Genomic DNA, 21,680 nt, shown 5'->3' with positions numbered 1-21,680 from the left:
CTTGATAACATTGCGTACGGTGGACACAGGACCATCAAGGTCTCTGGAGATGGATTTGCAGACTTGAGGTTGTCCATGCTTGGCTACAATCTTGTGTCTGACCTCTTCAGATAATTATCTGGTTTTCTTTCTTTTCTCCATGCTCATTGTGGTGCACACAGTGACACAAAAGAGCAGAATGACTCCTTTTCTCGATTCAAACTGATTAAATGAGTGATTTTTATATTGCAGCCACTGGCACCTGCAACTCACCACAGGTGAGTTCAATTCCAAAGTAAAGGAGAATCACCATGCTTGAAGTCTAATTATTTCCAACAACTTCGAGAAGGTGTCAATAATATTGTCTGTGCCATTTTAGGATTTGTGGAATAAGCTAAGATTTTGGAGTTTTTTCTGCTTTTTTTGTCTTGTTCCACTGCAAACAAAAGAAATACATTTGTATTGTGGATTCCAAAAGATTTTTTTATTTCAACAATTTTTTGGACGAATTTTTTTTTTTTTTTTTTTGTATACAGAATCGAGGCTCGTGAAAGAGCAAACATTTATCACACAAACAAATCAAACAGACAAACAATGTATATAAAAAGGGGAGCGATAGACAAGATGGGGAGAGAAGTGGAAGCACACAAACACAACATTTGAGAGCAGGGACATCGGGAGATGTGTGGGAGGGAGAGGGCTTGGGTGGAGGAGGCGTGGGAAGGGGGGGGGGGGGAGAAGTGTCAAACAAAAGAACACCAAGGACTTCCAGGAAAGAAGTTGGTATTTCAAAATATTGGATTTGGGGTGAAATTAGCGGGGGTAGAAAAGATCAAGGTTTTGGATGGGGGAAGATAAGAGATGGTGGTGAACAGCTGTTTTAAAGATATGAAGGGATGCGTGGGATTGAAGAGAGTGAGGGAGTTTGTTCCAGAGGCGGGAGAAAAGAGGAGTGAAGGTGAGCAGAGAGTCTTGATTTTGGCAGTTTAACCATAGGAGGGTTGCAGGCAGATCTTGTGCGACCTGGAGGTATATTTGGGGGACAGAACCCAGAGAGAGCTGGGGGAACAAGGCCGGAGAGGAGTCTGTAGAAGATGGAAAGAACACCAACCTGCCTGCGGTGAGTAAGTGAAAGGCCCTCGGAGATAGCTTCATCGCGGGAGATTCCAATGATTCTGAACGCTTTGGTTTCAACAGCGTGAAGACGAGCTAGGTGTGAGGCAGGAGCACCAGCCCAGAGGGGAGAGCAGTATTCCATTGAGCTGCGGATGAAAGCCTTGTACGTGGTGAGGAGCTCAGGTGTGCCAAGGAAGGACTTCGCACGACAGAGGATGCCCAGTCGGCGACTGGCTTTGGAGGCCAGATTTGAAATGTGGGTTGCCCAGGAAAGATCATGGCAGATAGTGAGACCCAAAAGCTTGAGTGAGACCCAACAGAACTTCTTGGAGAGGATTATTCAGAAAGTGGATGGGAGGGTTGTCCAGTCGGTCTTTTCGGAGAGACATCGTAAGAGTGTGAGATTTGTCAGGATTGAAAGACATGTTCCACTTCTTTGACCAGTCTGTGATTTTGTCCAGGTCTGCAGAGAGTGAGGAGGCTGCAGACTGCCGACCTGAGGGATGAGGGATGGAGCGACAGAGAGTGGAGTCATCAGCAAAGAGATAGCGCGGATTTTCCAGAGAGTCAGACAGATCATTGATGAAGACCAGAAAAAAGCACAGGGCCCAGAACACTGCCTTGGGGAACTCCAGCCTGAACAGGAAGAGGAGATGAGAGAAACCCATTCAGGGCCACACATCGACTACGACTAGAGAGGAAGTCCGCCAGCCATGCGCGGAGATTTCCATGGATACCAAAGGAGGAGAGTTTGGTGAGCAGAGCGGGGTGGCATACCGTATCCAAGGCACATGATACAGTCATGTGAAAAAGTAAGTACACCCCATGTAAAGTTTTGACTTTTTCAACATATTTCAACATACAGCTATTTGATCTTCATTTCAACAATATTGATAGATAAAGGTGATATAATACAACAAATATTGTAGTGAAATCGTATTCGTACTGAACCCGGGGGTGATGCTCGCTGCTCGTTGACACCACTAGGGGCGTGACTATAAGACCCGCTGCTGCGGACGGAGCTCCGAGACTTCTCCTGTGACACGTTACATCTAGTAGACTCGCTAACGGAACGCCTGCATAGAATATCCAGCTTGCTTGCATTGAATGTTATGAATTGGTCCCATGTGATGTCACATCGTATACTTATTGTATTTCCTACTTTACAGGATGATGTCATGATCTAAATGCAATTAAACCACCCGTTGGTCTAAAGTTGTGTGGACCTGATTGGTTTTCCACAACACTTAATTGCATTTAAGATCTACCGACATGGCTGGCAACAAGACGCTGACGGTTTCCGTATTCTGCGCCGACCCGCAAGCCCCGGATGGTGGCTTGCAACTGAAGCACTGGCTCAGAACATTGGAGAATCTTTTTGATGAGCCTGAGACCGCGCCGACGGCTGCCGCGAAGCTAGCAACACTACATTCAAAAATCGACTACCGGGTGTACAACTCTATCGCTCAATGCGCGACGTATGACCTCTCCATCGCGGAGCTTAAACGGCTGTACATAAAGGAAAAAAGCCCGGTGTATGCACGATATTTGCTGCAAACGCGACGTCAGCAACCCAACGAGGCGATGGACCACTACGCCCAGGAGCTCTGGCAGCTCTTGCTGGACAGCGTCAGGGAGCCACGGACTCCCGCGCAGGCTCAGGATGATCGTCTTTTAGATGCCTTCATTGCAGGGGTCTCCTCCCAGGAACTAAGGCTCAAGCTCTTAGAGAAGACCGATCTGACCTTCGCTACGGCACTCGAGCAAGGGACAGTATACACTGAAGCGCGGATGCAATCGAACACCTATGATCGCACGCGCCTCTTGGCGGGCACCACACTACACGCCCGGTCAGAGAGTGCTACCGCCGAGGACGCGGATCCGCTCGCGGAACTCCGGGATGCTCCGGAGGAAGACCCAGCCCTGACGGCTGCCGTTACGACCAGACCCAAGGCCTTACGCGGGGCCGCATGCTTTTTCTGTGGGGGGCCACGCCATGCCCGGGTCGTGTGTCCGGCACGAGACGCTATATGCCATTTGTGCTCGCAAAAGGGACATTACGCGAGAGTGTGCAGGAAAACGGCATGCGGCTCGTGGCTCATTGACTCGCGCGGTCGCGGTCGCGCGGGCGCGGCGACCTTGAATGGGCTCATTGCGGAGCCCGCGAGCCGAGCCCGAAACCCGGCGCCTTACCCGACTTCGAAGGGGAGGGCCCCTCTCTGCGGGCCCCTGGGCGCTCAGACGTCCTTGGCGGGCGTCACCGGACAGCCACCACCGTCTCATCCTCCATCGGGCACGAAGTACGTGTCCTTGACCAAACTCCGGGCCACGCAAGGGGCTTTGAAGCCTCGCCAAGCCCCAGCGGAACGTTCTCCTCGTGTCGTCCACGAGCTAACGGTGGCCCACGCCCCGACAAAAGCGATTTCAAATACTACGGAGGCCTTTTGCTGCCAAAAGTGTCAAAAGGCGATTTCGAATACTACGGAGGCCTTTTTCTGCCAAAAGTGTCAAAAGGCGATTTCAAATACTACGGAGGCCTTTTCCCGTCAGAATTGTCAGATTTTGAATCGCGAAACACCGGAATGCTTGGGAAAGCCCTCTGATGGCGTTAATGGATTCCCCATGGTCAACGCAGACTCCGGCCATGACCGCAAAACTGCTGCTGGCGTAGGATCCACCCGCGAGGCTGGTCCGACCCATTCGGGGGGCTCAGTCCCGCTCCCAGCAGCCTCGTCTGGCCTGGCTCAAGCCCTTATTCCCCTCATGGTCGAAGGCCATTGTGTTCGGGCCTTGGTGGATACAGGGTCTACGGATAGTTTTATCGACCAGCGACTTGTGCTCAGGCATGGCTGGCGGATCTGGAGGTCTACGAGACGGATCTTCATGGCTTCCCAGGGGCTTCGACTCAGCACGAAGGGGGAATGCCGTTTGAAACTCGTGCTAAAGGGACGGGTTTTCCCTGATGTACACCTTATGGTTTTACCCGCATTATGTGCTGATATTCTGTTAGGACACGATTTTCTTAAGCTGCATGGACGTCTGGTAATGGAGTTTGGTGGGCCTGACACGCTTGTTGTGGGGGCGGACGACGCGCTTGCGGTGTGCGCCCTAGCGCAAATGGACGTCCAGCCGCTTTCACTGTTCCCCAATCTAACCTCCGACTGCACCCCTGTCGCGGTGAAATCACGGCGCTACTCTCGCGCAGACATGCAATTCATTGCGGACGAAACGGCTCAGCTCTTGAAAGACGGCATCATAGAACCTAGTAGGTCGCCGTGGCGCGCCCAGGTCTTGGTGGTATGCAGCGAGGCCCATCGCAGACGCATGGTAATCGACTATTCCCAAACGATTAACCGCTTTACACAGCTGGATGCCTACCCCCTTCCGGGGATGGACGCGCTAGTGCAACAGGTGTCCCAGTATTCGGTCTATAGCACTCTCGATCTCCGTAGTGCGTACCACCAGATCCCTATCTCTAGGGCGGATCGTATCTATACCGCATTTGAGTCGGGGCAGCGGTTGTACCAATTTACGTGATTGCCTTTTGGGGTAACGAACGGGGTCACTTGTTTCCAGAGGGCCATGGATGACCTCGTTGCGCGGGAGCACTTAACCGATGTTTTCGTCTACCTCGATAATCTTACGGTTTGTGGATATGACCAAGGGCACCATGATGCTAATCTGAAGCGCTTCCTTGAGGTCGCGCAGCGGTATCACTTAACTATGAACGAGGATAAGTGCCAATACTCCCTACGCACGATAGATCTTCTGGGGTACACCGTGACCCATGGCTCTGTCGCTCCGGATAAGGAGCGTCTGCGACCTTTGCTCGACATGGCCCCTCCCCGTGATCGGGCGTCCCTGAAGCGCCTCCTTGGGCTGTTCGCCCATTACTCCAAATGGGTGCAAAGTTTCTCCGCGAAACTTTGCCCCCTCGTGGCCTGCGACACCTTCCCCCTGAGTCCGGCCGCATTGGCGGCCTTTGAAGGCCTTAAGGCCGACATCGCCCGAGCCGCCGTGGCGACAATCGACGAGAGCGGCTCGTTCGTCCTCGAAAGTGACGCCTCGGATCAGGCCATCGCGGCGACCCTCTCCCAAGGGGGGCGTCCCGTGGCTTTCTTTTCACGGACTCTTACCACCGCTGAGCGGCGACACTCGTCCGTTGAAAAGGAAGCGTATGCGATCGTCGAGTCGATTCGGCGGTGGCGCCCGTACTTACTCGGGCGGAGCTTCCAAATCATCACGGACCAGCAAAGCGTTGCGTTCATGTACGACACCTTACGGCTTACACGCCCAGCGCATTAAGAACGAGAAAATCACTCGCTGGCGTATCGAACTCGCCGACTTCTGTTACACCATCAAATATCGCCCGGGGAAGGATAACCAGGCCGCCGATGCCTTATCACGACCGGCTACATGTGCGGGTATCACCTCTCTGGAGGGCCTACGGGTGCTGCATGCCACTGCGGGCCATCCCGGCGTAACGCGTTTCGCTCATTTTGTGCGGTGTGGGAATCTCCCATATTCGATTGACGATATCCGCCGTATCTGTCGCGACTGCGCTATCTGCGCGGAAATCAAACCGCGTTTCTATAACCCTCCCATGGGGACTCTGGTGAAGGCTACACGCCCGTGGGAACGCTTGGCGATGGATTTCAAGGGCCCATTGCCGGTGTCGAGCGGCTCTCGCTATCTGCTCACTATCGTTGATGAGTACTCGCGATTCCCCTTTGCTTATACGTGCGCGGACATGACTGCTGCCACGGTGATGCGATGCTTACAGAACTTGTTCTCAATGTTCGGTTACCCGGCCTATGTCCATACCGACCGGGGTGCGGTCTTCTTGTCTCAGGAGGTGCGCGGCTATCTGCTCCAAAATAACATTGCTTCTAGTTACACCACGCCGTACAGACCCCAGGCTAATGGGCAGATCGAACGCTTCAACGGGATTATCTGGAGGGCCGTCATGCTCAACCTCCGGACCCTCGGCCGGGGCCTCGATAAATGGGCTTGGTCGCTACCTGCGGCGTTGAACTCGATCAGGGCTCTCCTGAGTACGGCAACCAACCAAACTCCCCACGAGCGACTTTTCCACCACCCCAGGAGCTCGGGGTGTATACGGTCTTTGCCCAGTTGGCTCGCTGGGCCCGGGCCGGCCTACCTTAAACGGGCGGTTCGCGCGAGCAAGTACGACCCCCTAGTGGACAAAGTGCAGATTCTCCAGGCTAATCCTGAGCATGCTCGTGTGATGACGACTGATGGCCGTGAGACTACTGTCTCCGTCCGTCACCTTGCCCCTTGCGGGGTCGCCGACCTAAGTAGGGAATCGGACGAACCGATCGAACCCATCTATGAGACTATGGCCTCTCCCGACGCTCCCATCGCCGAAAGTCTACCGACCCTCCCCTCGCCGAGACTACCTGGGCCCGACGACTTGGAGTTACCCCCTTCGTCACCCGACCCTGTTGGCGCCTCCGACGCCGGGGACACAGGGATACGTGATGCCGTACCCGGGGAATTTCGGACGCGTGCTGGCAGAGAAATTCGCCGCCCGGCCCGATACGGTTGGGTCGACTGATGTTCCGCACCCTGTTCGTGCTGACGCTCACTCGCTTTAGCCGCGCGGCCGTATAATTCTGACGGGGGGTGAATGTAGTGAAATCGTATTCGTACTGAACCCGGGGGTGATGCTCGCTGCTCGTTGACACCACTAGGGGCGTGACTATAAGACCCGCTGCTGCGGACGGAGCTCCGAGACTTCTCCTGTGACACGTTACATCTAGTAGACTCGCTAGCGGTACGCCTGCATAGAATATCCAGCTTGCTTGCATTGAATGTTATGAATTGGTCCCATGTGATGTCACATCGTATACTTATTGTATTTCCTACTTTACAGGATGATGCCATGATCTAAATGCAATTAAACCACCCGTTGGACTAAAGTTGTGTGGACCTGATTGGTTTTCCACAACAAATATCATGAAACATTTGCATTTTGTAGTCCATTGTATAATTTAAATAAACATAAATGCAAATTTCGCATGTGGAAAAAGTAGGTACACCCTTGGCTCTAATAGGTGGTATTGCCCCCTTTGGCAGAAACAACCTCAAGTAGGCATTTCTTACAACTGTCTACCAGTCTCTGACATTGACTGGGAGAAATTTTTGCCCACTCCTCCATGCAGAATTCTTTCAGCTGTGCGATATTTGAGGGGTTTCTTGCATGAACAGCTCGTTTCAAATCCCCCCACAACATCTCGATGGGATTTAGATCCGGGCTTTGACTTGGCCATTCCAGAACCCTCCATTTCTTTCTTTTCAGACATTCCTTTTGTGGATTTACTGGTATGTTTAGGGTTATTGTCATGTTGCAAGGTCCACCTTCGGTTGAGCTTCAACCTTCCGACAGATGGCCTCACATTATCCTCAAGCACCCTCTGGTACAATGAAGAATTCATAGTGGATTCTATGATGGTGAGCTGCCCAGGCCCTGATGCAGCAAAGCTGCCCCAAACCATAATATTTCCACCACCATGCTTTACAGTTGGTATCAGGTTCTTGTGGTCAAATGCTGTCTTTGGTTTTCGCCAAACATGTCTTCTGGTACTGTGGCCAAATAGCTCTACCTTTGACTCATCTGTCCAGAGCACATTGTTCCAGAAGTGCTGGTCTTTGCCTAGGTGTTCATTGGCAAACTTTAGTCTTGCCCTGATGTTCTTTCTGGACAGCAAAGGTTTCCTCCTGGCACACCTCCCATGTAGATCAAATTTGTGCAGCCTCTTTCTAATGGTAGACTCGTGCACTTTGACATCAACAGTGGCAAGAGCTACCTGTAGGTCCCGTGATGACATTCTGGGGTTCTTAGAGACTTCTTTCAGCATCTTGCAGTCTGCTCTCGGGCTGAACTTGCCGGGGCGGCCTGGCCTGAACAAGTTGGCAGTTGTTTGGAATCTTCTGCACTTGTAGATGATCTTCCGGACAGTCGAATGATTGATTTCAAACTTGTTTGGAGATCTTTTTAAATCCCTTCGCAGACTCGTAGGCATCTATAACCTTTTTTCTGAAGGCCTCAGAGAGCTTTTTGATCTAGGCATGGTGACGCCGCACACTTCAACAACAAAGAGCAAACCAAACTAAATGTCTGAGGTTTAAATAAGACAGGTTCCTCCAAGATCCTCTGTAACGATGTTCTTATCATTTGCACCTGAGCTGGTGCACCTGATTCTAATTTTAGGTATTTGAAGTAGTGATAAATGTAGGGGTGTACTTACTTTTTCCACATGCGAAATTTGCATTTATGTTTATTTAAATTATATAATGGACAACAAAATGTAAATGTTTCATGATATTTGTTATATTATATCACCTTTATCTATCAATATTGTTGAAATGAAGATCAAATGGCTGTATGTTGAAATATGTTGAAAAAGTCAAATCTTTACATGGGGTGTACTTACTTTTTCACGTGACTGTATGTAACACCTTGGTGAAATTTGGGATGCTCTGCTGTGAACAGAATATACTTTGCGTTCAGGAAGCCACATCTACAACATTGTAGCACATGCCCATAGTCCACCTACAGGGTTGCCATTTGCAGGAGTAGTTCCGAACCATTTGGACCATGCAATGGACATCCCCTTTTGTGAAGTTGTGGTAGATGACCATCTCAGGTCTTTTTGCACCTTTTGACGACGACTTTGTCTTGGTGCATTGTCCTCAACAAAATGAAAAGCACATGAAGATAGACCTTGTAAAACTCATAAGTTAGGAAATCTTTTTATAATAAAGCAAACGTATATTGTTATGCATGTTTATATGCGACTAAAACGTCTTCTTCTTCAAATAAAATTAAAACCCTAAGCACAGTCCTTGAACTCTTAATTACGTTTAGATTGCTGAGGCCCCTCAGACCTTTGACGGCCCTTTAAGTCCCCCAAGACCCTCAAGACCACCAAGACCCCTGAAGACTCAAAATACCCGAAAAAAGACCCAAAAGACCCTAAAGAGCCAAAGGACAAAAAACACCCGAAGACCCAAAACACCCGAAGACCCAAAATACTCTGAAGACCCTGAAGGCCCAAAAGACCCCAAAGACTTGAAGACATAAAACACCCCGAAGACCTAAAACACCCTGAAGACCACAAATACCCCGAAGACCAAAAATACGCTGAAGACCCAAAACACCCCAAAGACCCAAAACACTCCGAAGACCCAAAAGACCCCGAAGACCCAAAATACCCTTAAAGGCCCAGAGGATCAAAAGACCCCGTAGACCCAAATGGCCCTGAAGACCCAAAATACCCCAAAGACCCAAAACACCCCGAAGACCCAAAATACCCCGAAGATCCAAAAGACCCTGAAGACCTAAAAGACACCGAAATGGTCAAAGATTCCTATCCCTCTGAAAGGACGTGTGGTGAGGTGTGCGGAGCGTGCCGAGTTACGCTCGTAATGAGAATAAAAAGAAACATACTTTTGTCAAAGGGAGAAACACGGTGGTTAATGATTTTAAAATGGAAAAATACCAAAAAACAAAAAACAAAATAATGTCGATGAATAGGGATGCAGCAACGGTTTGTACAACGCTCTCAAAAGGCAGAAGATGCACCGCACAGATCACTTTGTTTTCATTGTTCGAAAATAAAAATCATGTGAAGTAAAAAGAAAATACTTATTTTTGTCAAAGAAATTGAATCGCTGATCCGATTTGGAAGATCGTAAAATAAACATGAAGTTGAGAAAAAAAACTCAAGAAGTGCATGAGAAAACAAGATCTTGAAAGCACACAGAATATTTCAAAATAACTTTAATGAAGGACAAATTACTCAGGGCATTCCCCCAAAGACGGTGAACCTTGAACCCAATGTGTCATGTGCAAATTACAAAGGATACAAAGCAAAATTCAACCAACGGTCCATTGGACCCGAGCCATGTATTCTCGGGGTAGCGTTTTTATTAAATGTAAATAAATAATTCCCGTTAAAAATTAACGGAATAAAAAAAATTATGCCAGATGAAATGTTGGAAAAAAAATTGACCATGAAAGGACATGCAAATAGATATCGAAATAAGCAAAAAGGTCGTGCACAGCACGATACTTGCGAAATCCCTAAATTAAGTTGTTGGGCAAAAAAAAAAAAAAAAAAACACCTTTAGAGGCCATTTTTCCCCGCAAGCGGGGGTTGGCCTTTTTTTGGAGACCGTGGTTGTTGTTGTTTTTCGGTCCCCTTTTTGAAGCAATGTTTTACGGCCGGATGCCCTTCCTGCCGCCAACCCTTTTTGTCGCCTTTTACGACAAGCAGGGAATTACCAGTGAACTGGTACTCAAATTAGCCGACCTCGGAAAGATGACAGGCTGAGTCAACCCCCCTGGCGTTAATTCAGCGATCGACCGGGATTTCGAACCCAGGATCCTAGGATCCTAAGCTGGCACCCTAGCCACTAGCCCAACACCAGGGACTAATATGACCTCAAAAATAATTGGTGTTTGAATTCAGTGACCTGGTATGCAAATCCTCTTAAAATTTCAAGTCAATCAGATGAAAATTGAGGATTTTAGAAATTTGGCCTATGTTGTTGACCTTTTGGCCTATGTTGACCTATTGGCCTATGTTGACCTCAAAATACTTGGTGGTTGAATTTATTTACCAGATGTGCAAATCCTCTTCAAATTTCAAGTTAATCGGACAAAAATTGAGGCTTTTAGAAATAAGGGCTATGTTGACCTTTTGGCCTATGTTGACCTCAAAAGTACTTGGTGGTTGAATTCATTGTCCAGATATGAAAATCCTCTTAAAATTTCAAGTCATTCAGATGAAAATTGAGGACTTTAGAAATCTGTCCTTTGTTGACCTTTTGGTCTACGTTGACGTCAAAAATAGTTGGGGGTTGAATTCAGTGACCAGATATGCAAATCCTCTTAAAATTTCAAGTCAATCGGATGAAAATTGAGGATTTTAGAAATCTGGCCTATGTTGACCTTTTGGCCTATGATGACCTCAAAAATAGTTGGGGGTTGAATTAAGTGACCATACATGCAAATCCTCTCAAAACTTCAAGTCAATCGGATGAAATGAGGTTTTTAGAAATTCACCGAAGTTGGTGACCTTTGGCCTGTGTTGACCTATTGACCTTTTGACCCCAAAAACAATAGGCTTCTTGCTTATGAACAACTCCACCATTTGGTGAAGCTTCGTGAAGATCGGTTGAAAACTGTGATCTGTAGGCGACTGACATACAGACAAACAAACAGGCATTCAGAGACGGACAGAATAATGCACAAGACCAACCAATATACTTGAAAAATCTTTGATTTTCGCAAGCAATAAAAAGGTTATTTCCCCTCCAAATAGAGAAGTCAAACTACGCCTCTGAAGTATGCCTATGAACTATGCCTATGGTCGTTGCCAAAAATATTGGCACCCTTTCTCTTTTTTCAAATAATGCACCATTTCTTCCAGAAAATTGTTGAAATTAAAAAATATTTTGGTATCCACATATGTATTTCTTTGGTTTGCATTGGAACAAAACATAAAAAGCTGGAAAAAAGTACTAAATATTAGCCTATTCCACACAGAAATCCGAAAATGGCCCAAACAATATTATTGACACCTTTTAGAAGTTGTTAGAATAATTTGATTTCAAGCAGGTGATTCTCCTTTACTTTGGAATTGAACTCGCCTGTGATGAGTTGCAGGTGCCTGCAATATAAAAACCACTCACTCAACCAATTTGAATGGAGAAAAGGAGTTATTTTGCTGTTTTGTGTCACTGTGTGTACCGCAATGAGCATGGAGAAAAGAAAGAAAACCAGAGCATTGTCTGTGGAGCTCAGACACAAGATTGTAGCCAAGCATGGACAATCTCAAGGCTACAAGTTCATCTCCAGAGACCTTGATGTTCCTGTGCCCACCATACGCAATGTTATCAGGAAGTGTAAGGCCCATGGCACTGTGGCCAACCTCCCTGGACGTGTCCACAAGAGAAAACTTGATCAAAGATTGCAGCAAAGGATTGTTCACATGGTGGAGAAAGCACCTCAATGAACTCCCAAACAGATTCAAGTTGACCTTTAGACACAAGGTACGACAGTTTCAACTCGCACCATCCGTCGCCAACTCAATGAAAGAGGGTACTATGGTTGGACACCCAGGAGGACCCCACTGCCGAGAGAGACACAATAAAGCCTGACTGGAGTTTTCCAAAACACACCTGGACAAGCCAAAATCCCTCTGGGAGAATGTCCTGTGGGCAGATAAGACCAAATTCGAGCCTTTGCGGTAAAGCACATCATCTCTATGTTTACAGAAAACAAAATGAAACCTAAAAAGAAAAGAACACCTTCCCTACAGTCAAACATTTATGAGGTTGAGGCAGCGACCCGGGACCTGAGGCAGCGACCCTGCCTGACACCCCTTCTCAACTCCCCTACTGGCAGCCATTAACTCTGTGCAGAAAAATTACGAAAATCACGGGGGCTATGACAAATCATGTCTTTTTCTTCTTGTTTTTAATTGTGCCGAACATGAAAGATTGAAAAATACGAAATCGAGGTTCGTATTAGAGCTAACACATAGAACATATAACATATAACAAATATTATGAGCACAGAGTGCAGCTGGGGATAAGGTGACTCAGACTCAAAATACTTATTTTGAATTAATAATCATTAATTCCATGTAATCCCCATCATTATTGCAAGAAAACTGTATTCAAGGGACCTGTACCCCTATGTGCAATGGCCTAATGTGCATTGGACTTTCATGATGCAAAGAGAGTCTTGTTGTTCAGAAGAGTCTGATTTGCATGGAATAAGGTTATTGATTTTGAATGGAATTATTGGAAATTAAATGATTGGATTCTGAGTCTGTCAAAACCAACACATGTTAAAAATACCTGTTAAGAGGCATATAAAAATCAAGGACACATTGTTGGTTTAATATTGTTACGTTTGTGGGGGTCGAGGTGAAATACCTTCGGAAAGTTTGGAATGTTTAGTTTAGCATGGACCATGTGATGCGAACAAGAAGAATCTCCATGTAATAAGTAGGTAATCTGTACAGAATTAGATCGCATGTGTGTCTCCATACGAGGGGTAGAGCTATGCTAATTAGGTAGGGCGTAAGGAAAATCCCCAGTGTGTAATTGCCCCTGTGATTTGCCCTTATGTTTTATTTCATCAAAAAGGGCCACCATTACAACAACAATTATGAACAACAAGAATGGCCATAAAAGCTCCATTCACCCACAACACCGTCATGCCGACATAGACCCGAACATTTGCCAATCGGCAAGTAAACCCCACCCAGCCTAACATTCCCGAACGACGACTAGACTCCGTCCCTGATGACTCGGAACGGATAAACCACACCCCTAGCTTTGTGAGTAGCTAAGGAGATGGGATGAGGTAATGAGGCTCGGGCGATTGGTCGGAGGCTGACGTCAGAGCAGGGAGCCCGGGATGATAAAAGGAGGAGGAGGTGAAGAAGAAGAGGCTTTCTCTGGGACTGGCAGCGAATCGAGCGGTCGCAGCTTTTTAGCTCTCTCTGGCAGTCACATTCTTTGCTCGTGTGCGCTTGTGGAGAGAGACTGAGCGGGAGCGGTTCTGGGCAGTCGGCATCGCAAGGAAGCGAATCAGCGTGGGTGGTGGACTGGTTCCGTGTTCTGCTTCCCCTGGACAAAGGGACTTGCAGGAGAACCGGCTGCGAGAAGCACCTCACGTTGGGATGTCGGGGAGCGCGACTCCACATCAGTTTGTGCGCTTCCCGCGTGGTGGTTTGGAGGCAATGAACGCCAAGCCTATCGTTGAGACCAGAGCTAAGGGCCGGCCGGCAGAAACATTATTTATTTTTACTTTCGTTTTCTCCTTGTTTGTATGCAAGTCAGTCAAGTTTTAGATCGGCAGTCTGCAGCCTCCTCACTCTCTGCAGACCTGGACAAAATCACAGACTGGGCAAACAAGTGGAACATGTCTTTCAATCCTGACAAAACTCACACTCTTACGATGTCTCTCCGAAAAGACCGACTGGACAACCCTCCCATCCACTTTCTGAATAATCCTCTCCAAGAAGTTCTGTCACTCAAGCTTTTGGGTCTCACTATCTGCCATGATCTTTACTGGGAAAACCACATTTCAAATCTGGCCTCCAAAGCCAGTCACCGACTGGGCATCCTCCATCATGCGAAGTCCTTCCTTGGCACACCTGAGCTCCTCACCACATACAAGGCTTTCATCCGCAGCTCAATGGAATACTGCTCTCCCCTCTGGGCTGGTGCTCCTGCCTCACACCTAGCTCGGCTTCACGCGGTTGAAACCAAAGCGTTCAGAATCATTGGAATCTCCCGCGATGAAGCTAACTCCAAGGGCCTTTCACTCACTCACCGCAGGCAGGTTGGTGGTCTTTCCGTCTTCTACCAACTCCTCTCTCGCCTTGCCCCCCCAGCTCTCTCTGGGCTCTGTCCCCCAAATATTCCTGCAGGTCGCACAAGATCTGCCTGCAACCCTCTTATGGTTAAACTGCCAAAATCAAGACTCTCTGCTCACCTTCACTCCTTCATTCCTCTTTTCTCCCGCCTCTGGAACAAACTCCCTCACTCTTTTCAATCCCACTCCTCCCTCCAGGTCTTTAAAACAGCTGTTCACCACCATCTCTTGTCTTCCCCCATCCAAAACTTTGATCTTTTCTACCCCCGCTAATTTCACCCCAAATCCACTTTTTTGAAATACCAACTTCTTTCCTGGAAGTCCTTGGTGTCCTTGTGTTTATACTTCTCCCACCCCCCACCCCCCTTCCCACGCCGCCTCCCCCCAAGCCCTCTCCCTCCGACACATTCCCGATGTCCCTGCTCTCAAATGTTGTGTTTATGTGCTTCCCCTTCTCTCCCCATCTTGTCTACCGCTCACCTTTTTATAGACTTTGTTTGTTTGTCCGTTTGATTTGTTTGTGTGATAAATGTTGGCACTTTCACGAGCCTCGATTCTGTATACAAAAAAAAAGAAAAAAAAAGTCTGAGTGGAGACGTCTCAATATAGGAATTAGTTTTACCTCATCATGCATTTTTATTGTACCGCATTTATTATCATTAAATTCTTTATTTTGGCATTTCATTCTTGTTTTGTGAATTTTCCCTGTCATGTGTGTTTATTTGTTTGTGGGTTCGAGTAATAAAAGCCCTGCGGCGGCTGTCCGATCAGATAAGGCTTCGGGCCTTTCACCCACGCACGAACACTTAATCCCGCCAAGTTCAGTTTTACAGACTTGGCATTTAATATGGAATATTTTTTTTGTAGGGGTGAACTTACTTTTCAAGATGACTTAGAACCAAAAGTTCATTGGAATTATGTTCAAATTATTCGAGATTTTGTTAATGTGACCTTTAAAAGAAACAAAAACCACATTTTACATTTCGAAGCAAATAAATTGATCCTTGAAAGTGATGTAAACTGATATCAAACTCAATTCACGGACAGTACTGTGTTAAACTTCTGTACGTTTTCCAGAAGTATCTCTTTATTTTGCACATTAGCCAAAAAAAAATTCAACAAAAACAAAAGCTAAATTACGACTGGGATTACGGACAGTAAAATTACAGTTCAGTACTTTGTGTAACCCCCACGAGCATTCAGGAGAGCACATACACTTCGAGGCATGCTGTTCACGAGATTTGCCAAGGTTTGGACAGGAATTGCTTGCCATGCAGTGACAATAGTCTGCTGCAATTCACGCACAGAGGCAGGCTGCTGGTCCAAGTTGTCGATTTGATGCGTTAATTCTGCCCACAAGTTCTCTATCGGATTCATATCCGGGGGACATGGCAGGCCACTCCATGTGCTCTACACCACGGTCAGCAAGAAAGTGTTGGATCATGCGAGCACGATGAGGCCGTGCATTGTCATCTTGGAAGACAAAGTTTCCTCGAAAGGCTGCACGTGCAAATGGAAGCAATGTTTCTTCCAGAATGACCCTGTACTTGAACTGGTTCAGGTTTCCATTCAGAACAACCAGGTCAGTTTTGCCCCCTGCATGAAAAGCAGCCCAAATGGTCACCCCTACACCTCCAGCTTGGACTCTTGGCACTATACAATCTTCGTTGTGGGCTTCATGCACTTGTCTGCGCACTCGGACGTGGCCATCTTGACGATAGACCAGAAATCTAGACTCGACATTGAAGGTAATGTGATTCCAGTGTCCTGGCTGCCATTGACGGTGCTCTCTGGCCCACTGCAATCGGCGCTGGCTGTGTTGTCTGGTCAGGCGTGGCTTTCTCAGGGGATGCCTGGCACGATAGCCTGCTTGAACTAGTCGTTGGTTGACTAGCCTTCTGGATACAGGCACATTTGTCAGTTGCTGCCACTCAGCCCTAAGCCGATTAGCTGACTTGGTACGGCCATTGCAGACTAACCGGTGCAGCTGGCGATCACCTCTCCTTGTGGTTCTGCGTGGACGTCCTGGCCTCGGTATTGGAGTAGGGACACCCCTCTGAGCATTTCGTTTCAGGATCTTTGACACCTGACCTTGAGTGATGCCATACTGCCGAGCAATAGCACGCTGTTTCATGCCAGAATTTCGTAAAGCCACCACTCCATAACAAACAGCATTGTCAAGTTGACGGACCATCTCCAGAGGAAGCGGCAATAACTTTTGTAGACGTACAGCAGTTGTTTTCCACTAATACAGAACGCAACAACCCTTATATACCCGATTGTGAAGCCAATCGTCAAATGTACCTGTCCTTACATTTTGTCACGCCACCTTTGATATAATCCTGTTATTGACTTCTTGCTGCGAAAGACAATCAGTGACATGGTTCTTTCAACAAAGACATCACCGAAGGGTAAAAGAAACTCACCAGATTGATATACTGAGTTCAGAAAGTAAACCCAAGTCAAGAAAAAAAAATATTCCATATTAAATGCCATGTCTGTATATGCCTTGGGGTTAAAGCAACGTTAGGCTATCTTTCCAAGGCTGGTCTTTATCGACTATGGACTTGACAATATATTTGGAGGACACAAACTCAGAAGGATAATCAAATATGAAGACTGTTGAGAAATGCAGTCGATGGAAAGGGAGGAAAGAAAGAAGGTTATAAAAGGGAAATAATATTACACCTTTGAATGGAACTGCAAACACATGTTATGGGGATTTTACAGATGGAGTAAATCAAAAGTCCTTGGACTGATTCCCTTGCATGAATACATTCTTCATTTAGCGGAACGTTTACTTGATACCTGATGGAGAGCAAGTGAACTTCCAGTGCTATTCAGGCAGTGCACCCAACCTGATGCGCACATGCAGAAACGAAAATATTGACTTACCATCGTGTGGAACAGGTGATTATAACTTTGCAACCACTTCATGGTGTATTTTCTATTTATTTAACTATTGCAATAAAGCAAAAAAAGTTTTCCACTATTACAATGTTTTTGCTTCTTACTCCTAATTCACATAATTCTTGTTTATTTTGTTCTCTCTCTCCTTGTCGTGTGTGTTTCTGCTCTGCTTCACTTTCACTTCCTCTCTCTACCATTTTCACCCTGTCATTTACACAAGGTCATCTTCCATCTGCATGGAAATCCATTAACATCATTGCATTACATAAACGATCCAAAAACTGATCTACTTAACGACAGAGCTATCAGCTTACTTCCTATTGTTACGTATTACCTCCCCAAACCGGGGTTACGGTGCACCTCAGAGTCTCGAGAGGGAATGCGGCAGAAAGATTTGTTATTTTGAGTGTTCTAATAAACCATGGTAAAACCACAGCAATGCAATTGTAGAACAAAACAAGTGTTACGGATTTATGTGAATTTATGTGAATTACTATTCAGGTCTTTGCTTATTAATGTGTAGTCGATTAAAGGTTGTTGTGATTAAAGGGTCCAGAGCCCTTCTGGGGAAAAGGAGACCGGAAACGGAAGGAGAAAGACACGAGGTCCTGGAGAAGCGACGATCTTCTTCCTCTTCCTCGCCCAGCTCCGACGCGAGCGGTGTCGATATCGAGCAGCATGGGGAACGCTGCGTTTGAAAAGCCCGTCTAGCGAGAGGAGTTACCGGTGCGGGGTAATTACCGGTTACACGTCAAGTTGCCGTGGGTTCGTGCACGGAACCCAGCGTCTGGCACAGTTCGCCTCCACGTCTACAAGGACGCGTACGGGTCGCACCTTGGGCCTCGCGCGCGTTGCGAGCCCCGAAGCCGAAGAACTACAGGAGTACAGAGACATTGGGAGAGACATTGACCATGGAGGGAGTCGTGAGTGGGGCTCAGGGGAGAAATATATGAGATGGCCATCTGAGTAATATTGTTGATTGATTGTTGAGTGTGGTTGATTGATTGGGAATATATAATCCATTAATCCGGATCCTTGGTGTGGGGGTTTCTTATTGACTTGAATTGTTGTGTCTTTCATATTGATTGCATTACGAAAGCGTATAAATCATATATCTTTCTGGCGGGGTCCCTCCCACGGTACGGGGGTCACCAAGACCAGGTAGTTACCGGGAGGACCACGTAACAGAATTGGGGGCTCATCCAATTGAATTCTGGGATATAAAATTGTATAACATAATAAAATAATAATTTTTATTAATTAAAATTAATTAATTAATTATTAATTGGTAAATTTTTGAGAAATTGTGGTAAAGTCGTGGGTGAAGGTTAACAGGTGTTAACGATAGTCACCATGGCGTTTGTTGCACAGAACTTTGCGGTAACACCTAGTGAGGCACAGTTCCGAGCATTACTAAAAGCGGACCTCTTGAAATTGGCCAAACATTTTAACTTGGAGGTCCGAACTAATTTGAGGAAGGCAGAGTTGCAGACCACGGTGATACAATCTATGGTGGGATAAGGAACATGGGACGAGTTAGCCTGGCAGTGGCTACCCGAAGAACCAGAAGACGTTGAGCTCCGGAAACTGGAGTTGCAATTACGGAGCCAAGAACGGATCAAAGAAGAGGAAAGGAAAGCAGAAGAGAGGAGAGAAGAGAAACAAGCAGAGGAAAGGAGAGTGGAACGAGAACTCCAGGAAAGGTTAAAAGAAGAAGAAAGGAAAGCAGAAGAGAGGAGAGAAGAGAAACAAGCAGAGGAAAGGAGAGTGGAACGAGAACTCCAGGAAAGGTTAGAAGGGAGAAAAGCAGAGGAGAGGAGAGCTGCCAGGGAACTCGAAGCAGAGGAGAGAAAAGCCGAAAGGGAGTTGAAGGAACGTGATCTGGCGCTTCAGCAAGAGATTAAATTCAAGGAGCTGGATTTAATGAGAGAACGGGGAGAGGTACCACCCTTGCTGACTGGGTCGACACCTAGCCAGAACCCCTGGGATGTGGGCAGACATGTGAGGCTGGTTCCACCCTTTAGTGAAAAGGAAGTCACTCAATTTTTTCCACACTTTGAGAAAGTGGCTCGACAGTTAAACTGGCCGGAGGAGGCCTGGACCATACTAGTGCAAAGTGTGCTGGTGGGTAAAGCTCAAGAGATTTATTCGGCGCTACCAATGGACCAATGTGCAGATTATGAGGTATTGAAGAAGCACATCCTCAAAGCCTATGAGTTGGTTCCTGAAGCTTACCGGCAAAAATTCAGGAATGCCAGGAAGAGGGAGAGTGAGACCCATGTGGAGTTTGCCAGAGTGAAAGAAAACATGTTTGATCGGTGGTGTGAGTCGAAAGGAGTCGGGAACGACTTCGAAGCATTGTGTGACCTGATGCTGGTGGAGGAATTTCAACAGTGTGTCCACGAGGACATCAACGTGTACCTGCAGGAAAAGAAAGTACCAAAGTTGTGGGACGCAGCCACCATGGCAGATGATTATGCCTTAACACACCGGATAGGGGTCCACACACCTAGCTCCTCGCCTAGACTTCAGCAGGGGAGTTATGGAACACCCGGTGCGGAGAACGACAATACATGGCGGCGGCCTCGAGAGGATTATGGGGACAACGCGGATACCCCACCTGTTCGAAATCAGAGGGCTACGGGCCCAAGACAAACTTATTTTTCGGGGGGCCCGAGGCAGACCACGAGTTTTTCCTCCGGGCCTACTTGTGCTTTTTGCAAGAAACCTGGACACTTGATGTCCAGTTGTTACCTCATGAAAAGGGAAGACCCAGAGCGGAGTCCGACTATTACCACTCTGAATGCGATGGCAAGCGTAAGAAATCGCCCACAGAAGAGTTACCAACCATTTATTTATGAGGGGTTGGTCTCACTCAAGGGAGACTTGACTAACCCAAGACCGATTAGGGTTTTGAGGGACACAGGAGCCCATCAATCCTTAATGCTTGAAGGCATTTTGCCATTGTCAAAGAGTACCGCAACTGGTGATAGTGTTCGGTTACAAGGGATCGGTGGCTGTGTTAGTGCCCCACTTCATGTCATCCATTTGGAATCCGATTTGGTGTCAGGACCGGTCACCGTCGGTTTACAAGCCACGCTTCCTGTAGAGGGAGTATCTGTGATTATCGGGAATGATTTGGCCGGGGGGCAAATTTATGGTAACCCGAGGGTGGGTAAAGAGCCCCGCAGGGGAAATAACACCACCCCCGCTCGGAATGGCGACAAACGTTCCAAGTTATTTGTAGGGGGACTGAACTTCAACACAGAGGAAGAAGTTCTGACCTCTGTCTTCAACAGATATGGGCCGCTGGTGGAAGTGCGGGTGGTAAAAGACAGGGAAACGCAACGGTCAAGAGGGTTCGGCTTTGTCACGTTTGCAAGTACAAGAGACGCCAGAGAGGCAGAGAAGAATTGGAATGGTAAGGATTTGGAGGGTCGGACCATAACAGTAGGGAAGGCATTTCGTAGGCGTCGAGAGGTCTACAGAAGAGGACCACTTGGCAGTAGTTTTGGGGTTGGCAGCAGCCGATTTTACTATGGAGGCTCCCAGAGTTACGGCACCTCCCGAAAGAATGAATGTCAGAGCACTGGCCGAGAAGGAGACCGCCAGTCAGGTAACGGCTGGGACAGGGGGTCCCACCGTAACTGTTAGGAGTCTGGAGAAGTTGAAGCACTATATACGGGGGAGCCGCTGAGCCGGGGCTCCTACATGGACTAACCGTGAACGCCACGTTCTTAAAGGCGTCCAGGTAGTGAACTTTCCTGCACGGACTAACCGTGAACTCCACGTTCTTAAAGGCGTCCATGTAATGAACTTTCCTCCCCGGACTAACCGTGAACTCCACATTCCTTAAGGCGTCCATGTAGGGAATACTCAGCTGGGCCTCCCGAAAAAGTGCTATCGAGAGGTTTAAATTTGGGGGCTTTGGTCACCACCTCTTAACCGTCATTCAAGAGAAACTAGAAGTGGTTGACGCTTGGTCCAGAGGGAATTAATCTAGGGGATTGTGTGAAATTTTGTTGCTTTATTTTTAAGTGATAACTGTGCCCGGGGGGAACTGATGATTTGGGGGTGTGAGTTATCTGATTTGTTTATCCAAGTTGGCTGGCAAAGAAAGTTTTCGCTGGGTTCAAACTTTCTTTCTTGAAGGGGGGGAGTGTTACGGATTTATGTGAATTTATGTGAATTACTATTCAGGTCTTTGCTTATTAATGTGTAGTCGATTAAAGGTTGTTGTGATTAAAGGGTC

The 21,680-nt window shown here is 47.3% G+C and overlaps 1 protein-coding gene across 11 annotated transcripts in view; it reads left to right on the top strand.

Moving 5' to 3' along the window:
• Positions 1-21,680, top strand: part of LOC137430452 (complement factor H-like) — a 184,686-nt gene that overhangs the window by 86,853 nt on the left and 76,153 nt on the right. For all 11 annotated transcript variants that reach the window (XR_013624046.1, XR_013624045.1, XR_013624048.1 and 8 more), the window contains one exon: positions 17,308-17,428. Coding sequence is in view for 7 of the 11 variants with exons in the window: in XM_078781414.1 (XP_078637540.1) it covers positions 17,308-17,428 (121 nt within the window). In the remaining 4 variants the exon portion in view is untranslated. The remainder of the gene's footprint in view (positions 1-17,307; positions 17,429-21,680) is intronic.

This window comes from Myxine glutinosa, chromosome 7 (genome assembly GCF_964187855.1).
Source record: "Myxine glutinosa chromosome 7, kmMyxGlut1.1, whole genome shotgun sequence".
Taxonomy (NCBI): domain Eukaryota; kingdom Metazoa; phylum Chordata; class Myxini; order Myxiniformes; family Myxinidae; genus Myxine; species Myxine glutinosa.
This window is presented reverse-complemented; position numbering and strand designations above follow the sequence as displayed.